We start from the raw sequence: 18,591 nt of genomic DNA, 5'->3' as shown, positions 1-18,591 counted from the left end.
TTTTAGTATGCATATCTTTTTGGGGTGGGGTTTTTGTTAGATTTTTTTTTTTTTTTAGTTGCAATGAGATGGCTCTGCTGTTATGTTCACTCATGTGAAGTTGGGCCCCAGAGGCTTTTTTTTTTTTTTTTTAACAATCCTCCTAGGTTTTGTTCACCCAATTTCTTGACTGGAACAAAAGTGATGCTGCCAATGGGCAGAGAACTGCCTGGCAAGCACTGGATCATTACAGATTTTTGGGTGAGTCATCAGATCTATTGGTGAAATGGCTGCAACAAATCCCTGTATGCTGGAATGGGCACAGAAAGAAAATCATTAAGTAGTTACAGCAGATTTGGCTGTTCAGAGACTTGTTCTTTTCTCCCCCCTGCCACCGATGGTCAGTCAGATTTTTGGAGTTAGTAAGAAGTGCTGGGAAACAGCAAGTGTTGATTTAGCTTCCTACTGCCTGTTTTCCCAGCCAGGATTTAAAGGGGGTGGGAATCACAACAGGAGGAATAAAAAAACCAACAAAACCGAAACCAAAACAACAAATCTTTAACTAAAAAAAGGTTAACAAGACTTTGTGTTAACTTCGGATAGCTTAGGGAGATCCCTAAAATACTTTTAAATCTTGTTTATTATTTTATTATACTTCCATAATTACAGAAAATGCAGCTTCAAAAAATACAGTTCTTTGATATGGTGGTTAAAAGGGTGTTAGAGTCCCTTATAAATACAGTTTAGATAAATTAATTTTGCATCTCCTCTGTCTTGATCAGGGATGCTCATCTTTAGGTCTTGCATACTTCACTGAGGCTATTTTGGGCTGCGTTGCTCCAGGGGAGCTGCCTAGATTGGTGAGGAAATGTAGCTGATGGATCTTAATCACTAGATAGCTTCAAAAGTCATGGCTAAGGTCCTGAACTGGCAGCAGAAGCCATGTGGAACTGATGAGTTGATCTTAGCATGGGACTAAAGGCTTGTGGCATTCCTTTTTGCAGCTGACACAGGGATTGTCTCGTTCTGCGCATCTGAGTTTAATTCTAAATACAGCGTGCAAAGATGGTGCATGTACAAAATAGTGACCGCTCTCTGAAATGATCACTGCTTCAAAGCTAGTGCATTCTTCCAATGCCATATAGCAATCTGAATTACTTTTAGTGTGTTGGTTTAACAGTTGGAGGAAGTTTTTGAGTTTAGCACTCACCAGATCTTCATTTTTATTTTTAATTCTGTTGTATTGACCAATATGCAGTGTACTGCTAGTTGCCCTTTCACGACAAAAGGCTCTAGATCCTTCATGGCTGACTGATGTGAGAAGAATATAGTTGTATTATCTGGACTTTACTGTACTGCCCGAGTATTCTTGCATTCTGTATCTTTGCTAGACATCCTTTTGAACCTGTGTTTTTTTTTTGTTTGTTTTTTTTTTGTTTGTTTGTTTGTTTTGTTATTTTTCATTTTATCTTCTTGCTGGTATATGTAGAAACAATGTGTCACCAGAAAGTAGTCTTCAGAAAATATCTACGCTGAATAACATGGCATGCAGGTTACAGGACTAAAATTTAGAGAATTATTGTATTCCCTCACGTGGATTAGTCCAGTCAAGCATTATTCTGATGCAGACCTCTCAACCCAAACAGTGTTTGCACTGTAGAGACCTGTGGACTGGTGATGTACTTAGAGAGAATGAGGGTGGAAAGATCTCATAATGGTTATGCAGTCTCTTAAAGAATAAATGCCAATCTATTTGAAATTAATTGCATCTATGAAATGTGAGTAGTGTTTTTGTAGAATTTCCAATAGTTCTTAGTGGAATTTGTGTTTTGAGTTTCTTAAGAACCTTTTGAAATACATTATTAGAATGCAGGATTACAACGACACCAATAATGAGAATATACTTGTTTAATTTGACTTTTTATCCGCCCTTTTATTTGCAGGTTTCTCTATCTGATGGATCCAACAGAAGCCAAATAAGAATGTAAGTAGACCCGTGTGGAGCTATGAATTGGATTTGATGATCCTCACAGGTCCCTTCCAACTTGGGATATTCTATGAAATGTGTCCTCCTAATCTTTATTTTGATTTTGAATTACATTTTTAAAAGCACCGTTGACTTGGGTGGTGGGGAAAAACAAAGAAGAGATTGCCTTACAGACCTGCCGTGAAGTCAGTCATTGCCTTTAGAGTCTGAATGTTCACTTAGTTCATTTCTGTTCATCTTAGTTTTGCAGGAAGAAAACACTGAAAAATGTGAATGGGCAAGGAGAAAAGAATCAATTTCTTAATAAACAACAGCCTCTAGATTGTTACTATGTTTACTGTTTTCTCCCTGCCTTATGTGTGCTTTCTGATGTGCAGTTTAGTAGTTGCTGCAATGTTTCAACTCATCTGAGGAATAATTGTTTATCTTTTTATACAAGTACGTGAACCTGCAGAAGTATTCATCCAGGTGGATACCTTATTTTCTAGTGCTGAACACTCTGTGATGTGGCTGTGTACCAATAGGATTTCTTTAAAACTTGGTATTACTCTGGGCATTATGTTGTGTGCTTTGAAATATCAGTAAGGGTTCTTATTGTCTCTTTTTTGTTCTCAAGGGACCTTATGGATAGCAGACCACCCACAAACATCTGGTGTCTTAAATAGACAGCAGATTGGTTTTCCAAACGATAGCTTTTCCCACAATGATAAAAATACAAGGTTTTAGTGTCAGAGCTTCAGAAGTTCCTTTTCCCTGAGTGCACGTTAGGAGGAATTAGTGGCAAACATGGCTGTACTGCAAAAGCCTATGGAGTCCATCTTAAATTGACTTGAGATTTTGATCTGAAGTATTAATGAAGTAAATGAAAGCCTTCTTTCCTGTCACATGAATAGTTTCCCTGAAGTGTCATTGTTCACCCAACAGCTGATGGCTTACACTGGCCGGATCTTCAACATCCAAGTTGGGCTTTAATTTTCCAGCAGTGTGTCAACTCTAACACTATTGCATGCCTTCAGACTGGGAGGTGGAGGTAGGGTGAGGGGACAATCAGCTGCTTCTTTCTTATGAATGAGTTTTGGTTGGCTTCCAGAGAGCCAGTACTGTACTCAGTGGCTGTGCCAATGGAGTAAGGCTTTGCCTTTTCCTTCAGCAGTTTTGGAGATTTTGCAAATAAGCAAGCAGCTTGCCAGGGAAAGGCAGTATAACTGTGTATACGTAGTATATTAAGGTACATAGGTTAAGTTTAAATCTATATAGTTAAATATTTAATACATTATTTATATATATATATATATATATATATATATATATATATATATATATATATATATATATAAAAGTTCCTTTGCTCTGTTGGCCAATAAATCTTTTCTAGAGCCTTTGTCACCTGTTAATAATTTCATTAAGACAGATTTATGTTAAAACTTCACATAAATTTATCTTGCTTCCTGGTTATATTGCAGAAAAATATTAAATATTTGGCTTGCTGTGCTTTCTCTGATGTATGTTGACAGAAACAAGTGGGTTATCTAAAATGTCTTTATACTTTCCATGTGTGCATGGTGTTTTAGTTGATGGTTTACAAGACTTGGTTAAGTTCACGTCTAACTAAATACAGATACATCGTTTCTACAGTATAATTTTTGGTGTGCTTATGGTGTTCTACACTGTGTGAAGAAGTAGACAAATGTCATGTGGCTTAAGTTCAGTAGTCTCTCTCTCCTATGCCTCCTTTAATCTCCTAGCTGTATTAGATGCTACTGTTAATCTAAAATGCTCTTGCTATTTTAGGAGATGCCTACGTAACACCCATTGTCGGGAATTCTACTAAATACTTCACTGCTGAACCAGTTGCTCAGGTACCCTGCCTGCCCTTGTTGCTATGGGAGATTGGAAGACTGTTACTGTGCCAGTGCTGTCATCAGGTAAACTAGTAATATTTTGAATTTAGTGGATTTGCTAGCTCTTCCGGTGGTATTATAGCTGCTTAAGAGTGAGTGGGGTTTTATGAATGAGATGCTTCATGTTATTTAACATGCTGTTAACTGGTCTAGTAGATACAAAGCTTTTTTTTTTTTTTTTTTTTTGGATCAAGTCCTTGTAGAAATGCTGCTTTAAAATACTATTCTTTCATATATATATATATATATATATATATATATATATGAATGAAAGTTCTAATCAATTTTTTAAATATACTTTTCAGATTATCTTGCACTTTCAGAGAATTCTTAATTTGTTCTACGTTCTCATGCCTTATAAAATGATGACAAATTTATTAAAAGAGATTTTTTTTTTTTGCCTGCTTCTACCTAGTGGAAGATTTAATTATAGTACACACTTGCTTTGACTAAGGATATCATATTTTTGGAGGAATTTGTAACTAAATTTACAGCTTTTGCACCTGTATAAATAAAGCACATATGTTTTTTAGCAAGGCAATTACGAAAAAAGGTAGGAGAGCTCTTTCATGGAGGCAGGAATAGTAAAAGTTGAAAGATACAACACCTGAAAATGTTGTGAAATCTTTAGATTTTCTGTAGAAGTTTAGCTATCCTTCTTTTTATTGTGAGTTGTTTAATATGTTACGTTGTAATATTTCATTATAGATGACATTCTAAGCTCTAGACTTGTAAGTGTCTATAAAGAATAATTTTGGTATTTAAGGGATTTGTTTTTAAAATTTTTTTTTTGTATATGATGTCTTAAACTATCATCCCTGACTTGTTTCTTAATATTTTTAACTTTTAGATAGCAAAAATATTTTTCAGTATACCTCAGAAAAAAAGATATCACCCCCAAGCATGAACTCACAAGTGCTACGCTTGCCACTGCCTTCATCCAAAAGCATGCACAGCTTTTTCAGTGCCTTTTGCACAGAAGAGAATATTGAACAGAGTATATCCTATCTCAATAGGGTAAGCCAGATCTTCTTGTTTATTCGCCGTTGTTTGAAGATGACATTAAACCAGTTTTGGTAGTGAAGAAGCACTGGATTAGGAAGGCTTCTTTCTTAATGCTAAAGTTGGTGTGGAATATATATTTTTCTTCATATAGGATTTCATCTGTTATTGTTTATCTGAGAGATTGAACCCCTTATTTATCCCCTCTCCCCTCTGTTTTTCACCAGGAATTGACAACATTGGGCTTCCCTTCTATTTATGTGGAGCCGAAAGGAAAAGAATTAAACTTAATATCCATCATAAATTGCATGAATGAATTACTTGTACAGCAGCACAAGAACCTTCGAGCTCAGGAAGAAGTAGAAATGCAGCACCTGAAACTGGGTAGTGATATGGATCACTTACAGAACTCCTATGCTAAATTAAAGGTAGAAAACAAGATAATTCCACCAATATAATGCAGCACTTGTGTTTAACAGATACTGTACGTTCTTAACAGTGAGTGAATTTTTTTGTTTTCCTCCCCAGTTCTAATCTGTGTTTGTATTTGTATGTGCATTCTTGTTTTTGATCTTTTTTTTTTTTTTTGGAAGTGGAAGATTTGTTAATGAAATGTGAATTAGTGAAAGAATGGAAAACCTGCTTAGATCTTTCCTCAAGGAAGAGGGAAGACTGTTCAGTTTGGAAGTGTTGCATGGAAATGCATGCTGTAGGTGAAAATGCTGAACGCATCAGTTCAGCTCATTGAATATCATCAAATAGGGCATACCCTGTTCTAAAAGATAAATTCACAGTATTATTGTAATCAGTGATAGTGACATGTACTAGGAAAAGCAACCTACACAGGCCTTTTACCGCTCGTTCTCCATATGTGTAGCTTTTTTTTTTTTTTTTTTTTTTTTTTTTGTTAAATTCCTTGAATAGCTGACCACATAGCCTTTTCATAAAGACTGCTCAGAAGCTTGCTGCCAAAAATGAGATTGTGGGTATTTATCCTGTGGTGTAAAATGAAACAGGTCTGCTACTGTTGAAAAGCTGTGAACTTCTAATGCATCAGCTAATGCTACTTCATGGGTACTCATGTGCAGTCATATCAGAAGACTGTTGTTTCCTTTGATTCTTCATGGAGAAGAAAAAATAAAAATCCAGTGCATGACTAAGGGCCTCATAAGTTTGTTTTTCAGTAAGACTGTCCAGCACTCTCCTTGTCAAATAGTGCTATAGCTTCTCAAAATCACAGGAGCCCTTCTGCTGAGATTAGTCAGCCACACAGGAGTGTTTTGATGTGACCTTAAAAATCAAGTGTAACTATAGTCATTTTAATACACTATGTATGATACTTTTCCTAGACAAATGGCTTTTAAGTTGAGAATGCAAAAAAACTTGCTAGCACTGCTTCAATGTCAGGACATTTAATTTATCTGCCCCCATACAAGGCTTCTTATGTAAACTCTTTCAGATATCGTGCGGCAATCCTCTTGACATATGCTATTGTGTTAAATGTGTTCAGATGTGATTTGCTGCTTAGAAACTTTTGATGCTTACATAACTTTACTCACTTCTAGCTCGCTGCACACGCAAGAAAAGAGTTTGTATGTAGTGTTTTCTTCTGACCATTCAAGGTGGCATTTTCAGGTTTGAGTCACATGTTTGTGGAAGAAAGTTCTTAAATGCCAGTTGTGCATAATCTGTTACAATGGGATCATTTGTCCAGCCTTACTCTATATATGTGAAATGTCCTATTTGTTTTGCTATGGTCACAATTTACATATCTATGTTAATTGTTCCCTGGATTATTTAAGAGAAACACTCCAGTAAAATGGTAGTCCCAAATTAAAACAGGTTGCTAAGTATCCACCTTCAATCCTGTGGTAGAGATACGCTTACAGAATCCTGACTTATTGAAAAAGCAGTAATTGTATAAGATAAGATATGTTAAATACCAAGCTAAATATTTTTTTTAATTTTTTTTGTGGATGGGAGTGTTTCTTTGTACTGGAGAATCATACTTGCTCCAGAAGATAGAACTAATTTGTCACTGAAAGTGCAAAGTGATCAAGAAACATCAGAGGTCAAATATAAGAAGACTTAACTCAAATGAGGTGACTTTGCAGTTTGTTTTTTTGTATTGATACTGAACTATCAACATTCCTTTTTCTAGGAACAGCTGGAATTATCTAAAAGGGAAATAGTTGGACTTCAGGAAAGGGACAGACAACTGCAAAGCAAGAACAGAAACTTGCACCAGTTACTTAAAAATGAGAAGGATGAAGTGAGTTATGTACATCAACACAGATTATTACATAGGTTTTCAGTAGTATGATGTTTGCATGGTATCTGGTAGCTGTTTACTTTGATTTCTTTTTTTTTCTAATGAATGTTGTATTTCAGCAAAGAAATTGACACATTACATAAATTAAATAGGTTCTGGAAGGCGTAGGTCCAAGTTATAGTAATGGTAGATAGTACTATAGAAACACGTGCAGTTTTCTCATACTTTTTGATTTTAACTTTATTTTGTAATGTTTAAATATTAAGATATTAATATTTAATATCTTATATTAAGGATATAAGAGGATACAGTGTGATTCAGTTGCTTCCTCAAGCCTATATGTATAGGAGCACTTATTTTTTTGTTATATTGTAGAGGAGAGTGGGGGCAGGGGATGGACCACAAAACCCACACTCATTAAACTTTAGATTCTTAGAAGAACCAAGATCAGAAAACACTTTGTTTAGTTTGGAATTTGTTCCCACGTTCTCCCCAGCCCTCTGTACTTACATGGCTCCTAAATTTCCATGAATGTTCTCCGCATTCATAAACATGTTCATGTAGTTAGCAATCATAGTAGTATCTGTTTATAATGAACTTCATAAAGTTCTAGCTTAAAATGTTGAATGTTCTACATGTTGTTAAAGTTAAAACTGATGCTTTGGGGAAAAAAAAAAAAAACACTAATGATAGTATGGGTCTAGAATGTGCTTTATGATATGTTTGTTCTTATAGACTAAATAAAATAGTCTTTCTTTTCAATTCTGCTATCCAAAAGGAGCAATGTGTTTATTATTTTTTAGTGTAAAGCTAATAAACCTACTTTAGAGTTAATCAAATCCCAAACATTAATTACTGAAGCCAGAGAAGGTTATCACTTGAATCACTAAAAAATGTGCTTAGTTGTACTGACGAACTGTAGCATATGTTGCTTGTGGTGTTGGTTTGTGCGTAAAAGCAACAAAACTTCCTGAGACAGGTCAGAACCTATTTGTTAGGAGAGTACTCCTGATTTCTGTTGTCAATTCCTTTAACCAGAAGCAGTTTTAATAAATGTTATTTCACTTCTCCTCTTTGTTTTGGTTTTCTGAAGAAATGTTTCCTTATATGCATTAGATGAAATCTGTTTTTTATGTGGTTGTTTTTAGGTACAGAAGTTGCAAAACATAATTTCAAGTAGAGCTACACAGTACAATCATGATATGAAGAGGAAAGAGAGAGAATATAACAAATTAAAGGAACGCTTACATCAATTAGTCATGAACAAAAAGGACAAAAAAATTGGTAAGTAGAGTACCAGAACAAAATAGTTTGTTCTGTATGTTTAAAAATGCTTAAATTTGGTTCGGAGTGTATTCATATCGCTTTCCCAAGTGTTTAACTTGTGGATCAGTGAATGTGTTGTGAAATTCCTGTCTCAGACAAAGCATGGAGACTGTCATTGGAAAGGAAGTCCTGATCTTCCTTTCTTATCCCTTCTGCTACTCTCCAAATGCTCTCAGTTGTTTGCCATTTGTAGCATGTTATATTTTTACTGAACAAAAATGGTTCACTAAACCAGAAAAAAATAATGTTGCTGAGTTGGTTTTTCTGCTGGTCTAGTTCGACACTGCATGTGGGTAAGCCAGGTTGGATTACGATGCCGTAGCAGGAACACCTATTTTGACAGTAGAAAATCACTAGATATCAGCACAGTAATCTCTAGAAGCCTCACCCTAAGGTGAACAAATCTTAACTTGTATCATGTTGCTGACTCTGGTTAGATAATGCTAGTTGAAGTATCAGCAAGGTCAAAATAATCAGCTTTTAAATCTAGTTCCTGTTTCCTTGAGAGCTAACTAGAATTGAACTTTGACTCCTAACCTGATATGATTTCAAAATAATCGATTTATATAAAAGCTGAAATATGGATGAAAGTGCTGTTAAGAAATGTATAAAATAAGAGACAGGATGAGAACACGCCCACCCCAGGTTTCCAAACACAAGAAGTTATTTATTTTTCTTGATTATCTTACTCTTGTTCAGGAGGGCAATGTGGTCTCATCTGGGTCTTAAGACTGAGGGAAACATTTAGGTAATGTGGTCTCTTGACAATAATTATGTGTAAAAGCAAACAAGTAAATGTAGTGTTATCTGAGTATTCATATACTTGCATATTTTTTCATGCTTTGAAATATCCTTTTCACTTGCAGCTATGGAAGTTCTAAATTATGTTGGTAGAGCTGATGGGAAGAGAGGTGCATGGAGGACTGATAAGACAGAAGCCAGGTGAACTTCTAGTTGTTATAGAACAACATTAATTGACACATATGCTGTATTTGTTGTCTTGTTACTGTAAGATTTCTGCTTCTAGAAATGAAGAAGAAATGTACAAAGTTCTGTTAAGTGACTATGAGCAACGCCAGAAGCAGCTTCTAGTGGAAAATGCTGAGCTGAAAAAAGTTCTTCAGCAAATGAAGAAAGAGATTATTTCACTTCTCCCACCACAGAAACAAAAACCTAAAGAAAGGTCTGAAGATGGGCCAGTAAGTACCCTTCAGTTAAAATTAAATGTGTGATAGTTTGCAGTGCTGGAGCCATTTGATCATCAAAAAGGTAAACTTTCTCTTGTAGGACTTGCTGTGGATTACATACCCTGTGCTGTACTTGAAATCACCCATGTTTAAATGGTCTAATTCTGTCCATGAACAATAGCAAGTCTGTTCTTCCTAGTCAATACGTGGGAAGCTTGAAAGTATACTTCAGATAAATGTTAGATGTAGTTACCTGTATGTAATTCTCTATAACGATGCAGTTTGGATTTCGTCTGCCTTTCATAGTAGGAAGCTGAAACTGGCTTCCAAGGTGCTTATGCAAGTATTTCCATAAAAGGTGGAAATGTGGTTAAGATAGATGTTTTAATGCCCAGACACATAGAACTACTGTACCAGTACTCAGTAAATGAAAAAAATGAAGTGCTGAACACTATGTGTGTAAAAATGTATATAGAAAAGCAACATAATATTAAGGAAAAAAGAATCAACTGTTGTGAAATTTCAGTTCAGCTGAGCACACAGGCACTGACTTCAACACTATGACAAATGAGGGACAAAGTACAAAAAGGGAAGCCGTATGAACTTTTCTAAACTGTTAAAGCTTTCCATAGAAACCACAGAGGGTGAGGGTAGAGGAAATGTAATTAGTGTGTGTTCTGTTTAGTCCATGGGTTAGACCAGTTAGTTCATTTTGCAGAACTGCTGGTACATTGGAGGAATATGTTTTTTCCCAAGTGAGATGGCTTAGTGTTTTTTCTCCAGTCCTAAGTATTTATTTTTTTTTTTTACACAGGATATTTTATGGCTACTCCAGACTAGGATTTCATGAGGTTAGCATGCATACATACACATACATGTATGTATACGTATATAAATGAATGTTTTTATATAAAATGACAAAAACCTCTAAAAAAAAATACTGTTTTTTTTTCTTACAATTCTTGCTTTGTTCCTTAAGATCTTAAATGATACAGGTTTGAAAGAAAGTACTTACTTCATATGTAAATGAATTATTTAGATGCCTTTGAACTTAATTTGGAATTTACCATCACATTTTTCTTATGTACTTGTAGCTAAAGAGGCTTGTATAGAATGGTTTAGATGCTTGAGAGGAGTGGGGTATTCATGTCAGGTGTTTAAATAGCTATAGCTTATTAATTTATATCCACTAAGTTGTTGCGGGCTAGTCCTCTCAGACTTTTCTGTCTCATCTCTTTGAGATGGCATTCAGGTTTGGTATTTGAACAATAGGGTGAAATGCAACTGAATGGGCTACTTCCATTGTACCATAGGGTGTGTTCTGGATTTACTTAGTTCTCAAAAGGAAAAAAATAGTCTTTATAGATAATGGAAACACTGTCTTTACCATCTAAAATCCTGCTCGTTCTGTGTAGTGAGCCTGTAACAATGGAACTTCTCAGCAATCTGAACTTCTTTTGTGGAGATTTGTGATGCTAAGTTAGAGTCTTGCTACCTTTATAAATTGTCTTCGTGTCACGGTTTTGGGGAGTGCCACATTACTTCTCTTTCTTCATCATTATGCCATCAGGGAATTACTCTCTAACAGACAAATTTTCCCTGGAAGAAAAATCTTTTCTATATATATTAATTTTACTTTGGTTTGGTAAATTAAACCTGTATACATATTTAAATAAACAAATATGTCTACTTGGAATGGTAAGGTGGTTTGCATCACACTTCGCTTCTACTTTTACAGGTGTTGTCAGACCTGGAGGAGGACATCGGAGAATTAAATAAAGAGAATATGTGGGAACTGTCTTGTGAAACTGTGCGAGAGCAGCTTACCAACAGCATTAGAAAACAATGGAGAATGTTGAAAAATCATGTTGAAAAGCTGGACAACCAAGGTGATGATTAACACAATTACATGTACATATAAAATGCTGCTAACTTCATTTGGTATCATAATCTTTGAATTTACTTTAGTCTGTCTAAACTACATAAAAGCTAAAATAGAAGGGATTGTGACCTGGTAGACTTCCTGAAAAAGCTTGTGATTTACATTTTTGGTATGAGTTTTAACTGAATGAAGTTAGGAAAGCAATTGCATAGCAAGCCTGTTATCCTGAAAACAGACATGATTAATCGTTTGGCACAGTAAGCAACGATTTTCTGAAGAAATAATTATCTTTTGTTTGGAAATACATGCCCTGTAATAAATGTTTGTTTTCTTTTCCCACCTTTTTGAGCTGTTTGAATAATGCAGATATAACAATTTGAATCAAACGGATGCAAAATATGTAAATCCTTCCTGGAGCTTAGCCTTGCCACATCCATACCTCTAAGTCTTCTGCTGGCATTCTAAAGTGAACTGGTTGATGGAATGGTGCTGGACTCTTCTCATTTCCAGCTGTTAAACAGCATTAAAAGACAGCTAAAAATATATAAAATTCTTTCCTAGTATTACTTTTCCCATGTAAGCAAATGCTGCTGCTACCACAGGGATGTTTGCAGACAGGAATAATACTGAGAAGGTCATGCATTCAGTTGCAAATAAAAGAGCAGATGGTCTATAAGAACATGTTTATGCCATAGAAAGGATTTTAAGATTACTTGTTCTGAGTAATAGTTCATTTTGTATAGCTAACTGAGAAGTAATTGTAAGCATCAGGAAAAAATGCTTTGTGTATTTGTGCTTTTCTTGGAGTCACCTTTCTTTTTTTTTTTTTTTTTTTTTTTCTTTAATTTACAGAGATGACTGTTCTAGTTCCTTAGCATTCAGTTAATGTTCAATCGCTGTCACCAGGGGATCAAAATTTGGCTTATTATGATCACTATGATAGTTGTGCATGAAATAAAATTCTGCATTATATGATTGTACAAAAATACATTTTATTCCTCTAATTGATTCCTTTGCTGGGGTAAAAATACGCACACAATGTTCTGGCTGTAAGCTCTGTTTCTCCTTCACAGAACTTGAGGGAAAGTCTTTCTTTTTTTGTCTGTGATATATATAGTTACTGTCATATTTTATGAACACCCAAGCCCTTCAAAAATTGGCTCAGAAGAATAGGCTAACAACATATCAGTGAAGAGAAGTCTTCATTTGTCTTGATTTTCATTAAATAACTGCTGAAGCAAGTGTTTTTTGTGTGTGACACTTCCGTTGCAGTGCAGACTTGTAATTTACCCAGGGAAATGTAAAACAGATATGTTGTAATTTTTTTCTGAACTGGTTATTGTGCCAGTTACTGGTTACTGTGTGTGTAGCACCAGTTTTGGTGCTCTTGTTCTGATAGAAGTAATTTTGAATATGTACGTGTCTTTTGGGATAAAACAAATACAGATTAAAAACCTTTGCTATTACTCTGAGCCCCCAGTGCTGTGAGGGATTTTTGTCCTAAGTAGCTTTTTTCTTCCCTTAGTGTCACGTGTGCATTTAAGAGCTTTGGATGACAAAGATGTAATTTCAAGGGAAGACCACGAGCTGGAAACTGAAAAGCTAGAATTAGAAATTCAGCAGTGTAAAGAAATGATCAAAACTCAGCAACAATTGTTACAGGTAGCAGGCTTTAATTTTTTTCTCAATTGAGTGTGTGTGTGTGTGTGTGTGTGTGTGTGTGTTTAATATGTCACTTCTCACCTCTGAACCTTTTTCCTTTATTTGATTATTCTTTTTAATAGGAAGTCTTAGTGGTTGGTCTGAGTATGCGTGCTAGTTAGTTGGTTAGTAATCCAATGAGTTTGTAATTCTGATAAGAATAATTTTGGGGGGGTGGGGTAGGGGGGTGGTGGTGGGACGGGGGAGGGTGAGCAAATACGAGGGAGGAGGCTGGGGTCAGCTGCCTGAACAGAGATGTTTTGTTACCTGCCTGAAACTCTGGCCCCATCAACTGTGTTGTTTGTATATCAAACTTCAACTTTTTTTTTAATAAAACTGAATTTATGGAAATCCTGCACATCTTTATAGGCCTTCCCAAATTAATATTAGTCTTTCGTTGCTTTATATTTGCAGCAGCAGCTTATGTCTCCATGTGATGATGACACCACTCTGTTACTACAGGACTGCTATTTGTTGGAAGAAAGAGAACGTCTTCAGGAAGAATGGAGGCTATTTCGAGAACAAAAAAAGAATTTTGAGAAGGAACGAAGAAGTTTTACAGAAGCTGCTATTAGATTAGGACTTGAGGTATTAGAAAAATGGAAAGGTATTAGAAAAGGAATTGCTATGAAAGATGGGTTGCTATTATTAGAATAAAACTATTTAACACACACTGAAGTGCAGCCATCTAACAATTTCTGTATGGAGATGTTAACAAGCAGCTTATTCTCATACTGTATAAAACATCTTTTGGCAATTGTGGCAGGTCATTTAGTTGGCACTTCAAAAAAAAAAAAATTCAGGTGTACTGGAAAATGCAGTTACTGCAACTGGAATGACCCATTTTTCTTGCAGCTTTTGAAATTTCTAAGCACTTCTGAAAAATCAGTCTGCTTATTTATTAAATGCTTTATTAAATCCTGTGCTTATGCAAATTTTTGTCAGATTTGGCTATGGTGTTGAGTTCTCAAAGACTTCTAAACATTTCTAAACCAATGACTATTGCAGATAGACAAAATAACTGCTGTCTTTGTCTTAGTAGGGTCACTTTCTGTTCTTGTAGTTAAGCCGTCCAGTAAACATGCATACTGGAATGGAATGGGGGTAGATATGTCTATAAATGAGCTCTAGCATGTGTCCTTTTCTCTAGTCAGTAGTTAAGGTCAAAACATGAAGGGGATTACAAGTGAGCAGGAGGGAACATAAAATGTCAAGAACTGAATATTTTGGATTTTCCTTGAGATGTTGGCACAACAGTAGTTCATGCAGTGACAAATATTGGTACAAGCCACTACATATATAGATACATGTTCTTCAAGTTTTTCATTTAGTGTTGAGAGATGAGAAATACTAATAGTTCGTCCAGAAATGTTTAAGACTACATTGCAGCAAAAACGTTAACTACCTATGCTTCTGCTTGTTAAAATAATACAATTCGAAAGGAGAAACAAGGAAGTAGAAGCAGTACTCCAAGTTTCATAGTTATCTGTGGAAAAAGTAAGCTTGTTCTATTTTCTGCTGATACAGTAAAAAAAAAAATATATATATATAATGGGAACATCCCATTTCACTGACGGTTTTGGAGATACAATAGCTTGTCTCTTGATTGCACAGCCTTTAGACCTCTTGAAGATTGTCTTTAGCCAGTGTTTTCCTCTTCTGTGCTCATAGAGGAGTTGGAAAAGGAAACATCCCCTTTCTGCCTCAGTTTTGGATGGAAATAATCAGTGTTATTTTCAGTCACCTTCATCTGTTTATGAAAAAGCTGAAGGTTGAGGTTTAAGTAGTAATCCTTATTGGCAGCTGCTCAGAAATAAGGGGTACTTGCAGGAGGTAGTGCTGCACTGTGGGGGCAGGAGAGCACAGGAGGCAGTGATAGGAGATTGTGTCACTGGAGTGGAGAACAGTAAAATGAAGGGATTATTCAGACCTCTGTGAAACAAGCCATGGGGTTTGGCTTGTAAATAAATACCTCCTCAGCTAATCCTTGTAGGATTTAAAGGCTTGCTCTCATGACTGTAATTCTGTGTTAAACTGCTGGCTCACTTTAGTTGCATGTACATGCCACGACTTCTGATTTTTAGATGGAATAACATCAGTGTAATGCAGACTAAGCTTGTTTGTGTGGTCCTAAGTGTAAACTGACATTTCTTTTCCTAGAGAAAGGCATTTGAAGAAGATAGAGGAGCATGGTTGAAGCAACAGTTCTTAAGTATGTCTACTGATCACAAGCACTCTGAAAATGTGACAACTTCAAGTGCCTTCTTAGGAAGCAAGTATTTGGTTCAAATTATGTTACTGTAGTATGATTTTCTTCCCCTTTTAACTAGAAGATGTAAAACTACTTAAAACAAATAAACCTACCCAAAACAAACATACAGGAAAAGCAAATAAAAAAACTTTCCAGGAGAAACTTTACCAATTTCACTTACTGTATGCCTTTACCTGTCAGGCTAACTGATAGTTCAAAAAGGGAATCTTGGTAATTCCCTGCCTGATAATTACCTATGTAATGAACTTAGATCTGAGAAGGGATCAGGTGAATGTTAAGTACCTGACAGCTTAGCTCGTAAGAACAGAGAACTCTTGGAATTACCAAATTAATTAAAATGTGGGCATATTCATTATCAAGGCTGTTGCAAAAACTCATGACATGTAGAGATCTTCATAGATCAGAAACAAGCTCTGAAGAACGCAGCATTTGCTCTTTGAGATGAGGCAATACTAAACATTCATTCCCATATAAATTCAGTAAAACAGAATCCTTTGTAAAAATACTGTAAATAATGATAAAATAACTTATATAATAAGGTAATTATAATTATCTATTATAGGTAAAGTATGATTATAATATAAATATAATGATAAAATAAATTTGAGTGATAAACAATAGGATTTAAAGATTCAAATCTTCGAAGAATCATTTCCTCAAAAAAGATAATATGGCTATATGAGTGTTTTATAACATGTTCGTAGTTTGGAATATTGTTTTCATTTAAAATATTTTTGAATTCCTCTTTCCCATGTTTTTTTTTTTTTTTCTTTCAAACTGATAAATTGATTTCCCACCCCTCCTTATGGCTGAATACGCAAATTCGGTGTTTTGGTCTTTACTGCTGAATTTTTGATAATTCCCCTGCCCTGTTTCTTAGAAAGTAACAGCAATCTTTGTTAAACTGATTCTTGTTGTGGGAGTCAGCATTTTTAGATAAATGCATAAAAGAACTAGCAAGTAAAGATAAAACAGTTGAATTTGTATTCTTGTTAGGTAACTAGTTTGCCTCTTGTATTCTGTGTCCTCCTTGTTTCTCCTCCATGCAATTCCTGTAGTGCTTTTGTAAGTGTATCTTCCATAGTAAAAAAATGTTTTTATTTTTAGAAACAGATTTTAAATGTTATGGCTTGTTTCTCATGAAGAATGACTTGATTTTAATGATGTGTGAGCAGCTTCATTTTTTTTAAGGCTGTATACCAAAGCTTTTGATTTGCAATTAACTTTTTAAAGTTCCAGTGGCTGTATTTATTATTATAGACATGCAAAAAGTTGGGAGGGGGAGTGTTTGTGCTTGGTTTTGGTTTTGCTTTTTTTGTTTGTATTTTTACTGCAGAAGACACAAAGGATGTAGTCCTTCAAATGTTTTCTATTGTAGTGTATTTTAAATGATATGTATGCCTTCTAGGTTCTGACCAAGACGGTCGGTTACTGAATTCCACATCTCAGCAAAGAAAACCTCACTGTACACTGAGTGGACCTGTTTCAGCTGAACCCTGCCAGACATCTCAGTACATTTCACGTAACAGGTATCTGAAATCATGTGGATATTTTTTTTCTTAGTGCTGAACTCTATGTAGAACAGAGGCTAAGTTGTGATAATTTACAGAAAGTCTAATCTAGGTCTTATGATTGATAGCAAAATATCAATATCGTAAAAACAGCATTGTGATTCTCTCTGAAGTGTAATTTGTAAATGAATATGTAGTTATTTACACTAACTTTCTTTTATACCAGTTCCAATGCGGCATCAAAGAAACCTGCTGGAGACAGCAAGCCAAATCAGTGGGAGGAAAGTGACGAAGGAGAAATTGAGTAATGCACAAAGTCACAGGAAGACTGGAGTTGGCACTCTTTGCTATGTAGAAACTTGCACATAGAACAACTGCCTTAGATTTCCTAGGGTTGCCTGCTGTTCTGTTAGCGATGTGTTCATAAACACCATTCTAAAGTGAAACTGAATGCTGTGAGTTTGTTCATTCTTGGAAGATTATGTGGTGATCTGAATTGTGATGTATGTAGGTGTGCGCACACATGGCTTATTTTTTTTGGACCATTTCTTGCAACTCTTGGAAGATGTTTATTAAAAATATATAAAAGCTTTGATATTTTTCTAGTAACAGAAGCTGTGATTCTGTGAATGAAGCAGTGGTCTGAAACTTTGGCTGTAACAAAATATTGGATCCTAATCCTTTCATCATGGACAGAGCACTTTTAGGAATTGTTTAATTATTGCAAACACTCATTTATGTCTGAAGTCTAACTGGCATTAAAACTTCTTTTGCCTCAACTTGAATGTACAGTATACTGTAGATTTTTAACAAAACAAGTTATATATTTATTAAGTTGTGTGATTTGAAAATACCTCTTTGATATTTCAGGTGACCTAAAGCGCAAAATCTTTATATATTTGTAAATAGACAAAGTGATTATGCTAAGAAACCATGAAATGAAATACATGCATCCATAATATTATTTTACATGGTATTTTAAATTGTTTTATAGTGATACTCAGTTTACAGATGCATTAGGACTTTCAATGGTTAAGTCAGGAATCAAATTATTTCAAATGTGAACAATAAATGTTTAAGTCTATTCTAAGAAACCGTTGTTCTGTGTTTCATGAGCACTGCACTTTTAAGCCATCAGGGTTGTAGGGCCAAGGTTCACTATGTTACCAAATCTGTCTGATGCTGATTTTGTTTTGTTTCTTTTTAGTGGACTCCAGAATTTTTGGGGTAGTCCTAGGGAAATCTGCTTTGTTTATAACTTCCTAAAAAATAGCCATGTAGATAAAATGTTTCAAGTGTCCTTCAACTGAATACAAAGCATGCGCTTTTCCTTGCCCATTACACATTCCCTTGCCCATTACACATTCATCTCTTGTCTTTTGAATGTTCATGTATTTGTTAATGCACGGGTGTTGCTCCAGCCCTAGTCCAATTGACCTTTTGGAAGGTGTCTAAGAAACTTTTGCTCTTCTCAGCATCATAGGAAGGAAAAACTCTAAAGCTTAGAACCCTATACTGAAAATACATTGCTGCTGTGCCCCTTATCTTCACAACTGGTTGTAATAGAGCAA

General features: G+C 35.3%; 1 protein-coding gene across 1 annotated transcript; it reads left to right on the top strand.

The window, feature by feature from the left end:
• Positions 1-1,919: 1,919 nt before the first annotated feature.
• On the top strand, positions 1,920-17,958 carry SSX2IP (SSX family member 2 interacting protein). The gene is made up of 14 exons (XM_032192424.1): positions 1,920-1,963; positions 3,758-3,891; positions 4,718-4,884; positions 5,097-5,297; positions 7,031-7,141; positions 8,290-8,425; positions 9,334-9,409; positions 9,495-9,666; positions 11,393-11,543; positions 13,062-13,198; positions 13,652-13,825; positions 15,398-15,509; positions 16,918-17,038; positions 17,247-17,958. Exons 2-14 carry the CDS (start codon positions 3,849-3,851, stop codon positions 17,326-17,328), a joined length of 1,683 nt encoding a protein of 560 aa, XP_032048315.1. The 5' UTR covers positions 1,920-1,963; positions 3,758-3,848; the 3' UTR covers positions 17,329-17,958.
• The last annotated feature ends 633 nt before the right edge of the window (positions 17,959-18,591 follow it).

This window comes from Aythya fuligula, chromosome 8 (assembly GCF_009819795.1).
Source record: "Aythya fuligula isolate bAytFul2 chromosome 8, bAytFul2.pri, whole genome shotgun sequence".
NCBI lineage: Eukaryota > Metazoa > Chordata > Aves > Anseriformes > Anatidae > Aythya > Aythya fuligula.
The sequence above is the reverse complement of the archived record's forward strand: the minus strand, read 5'-3'. Positions and strand labels throughout refer to the sequence as shown.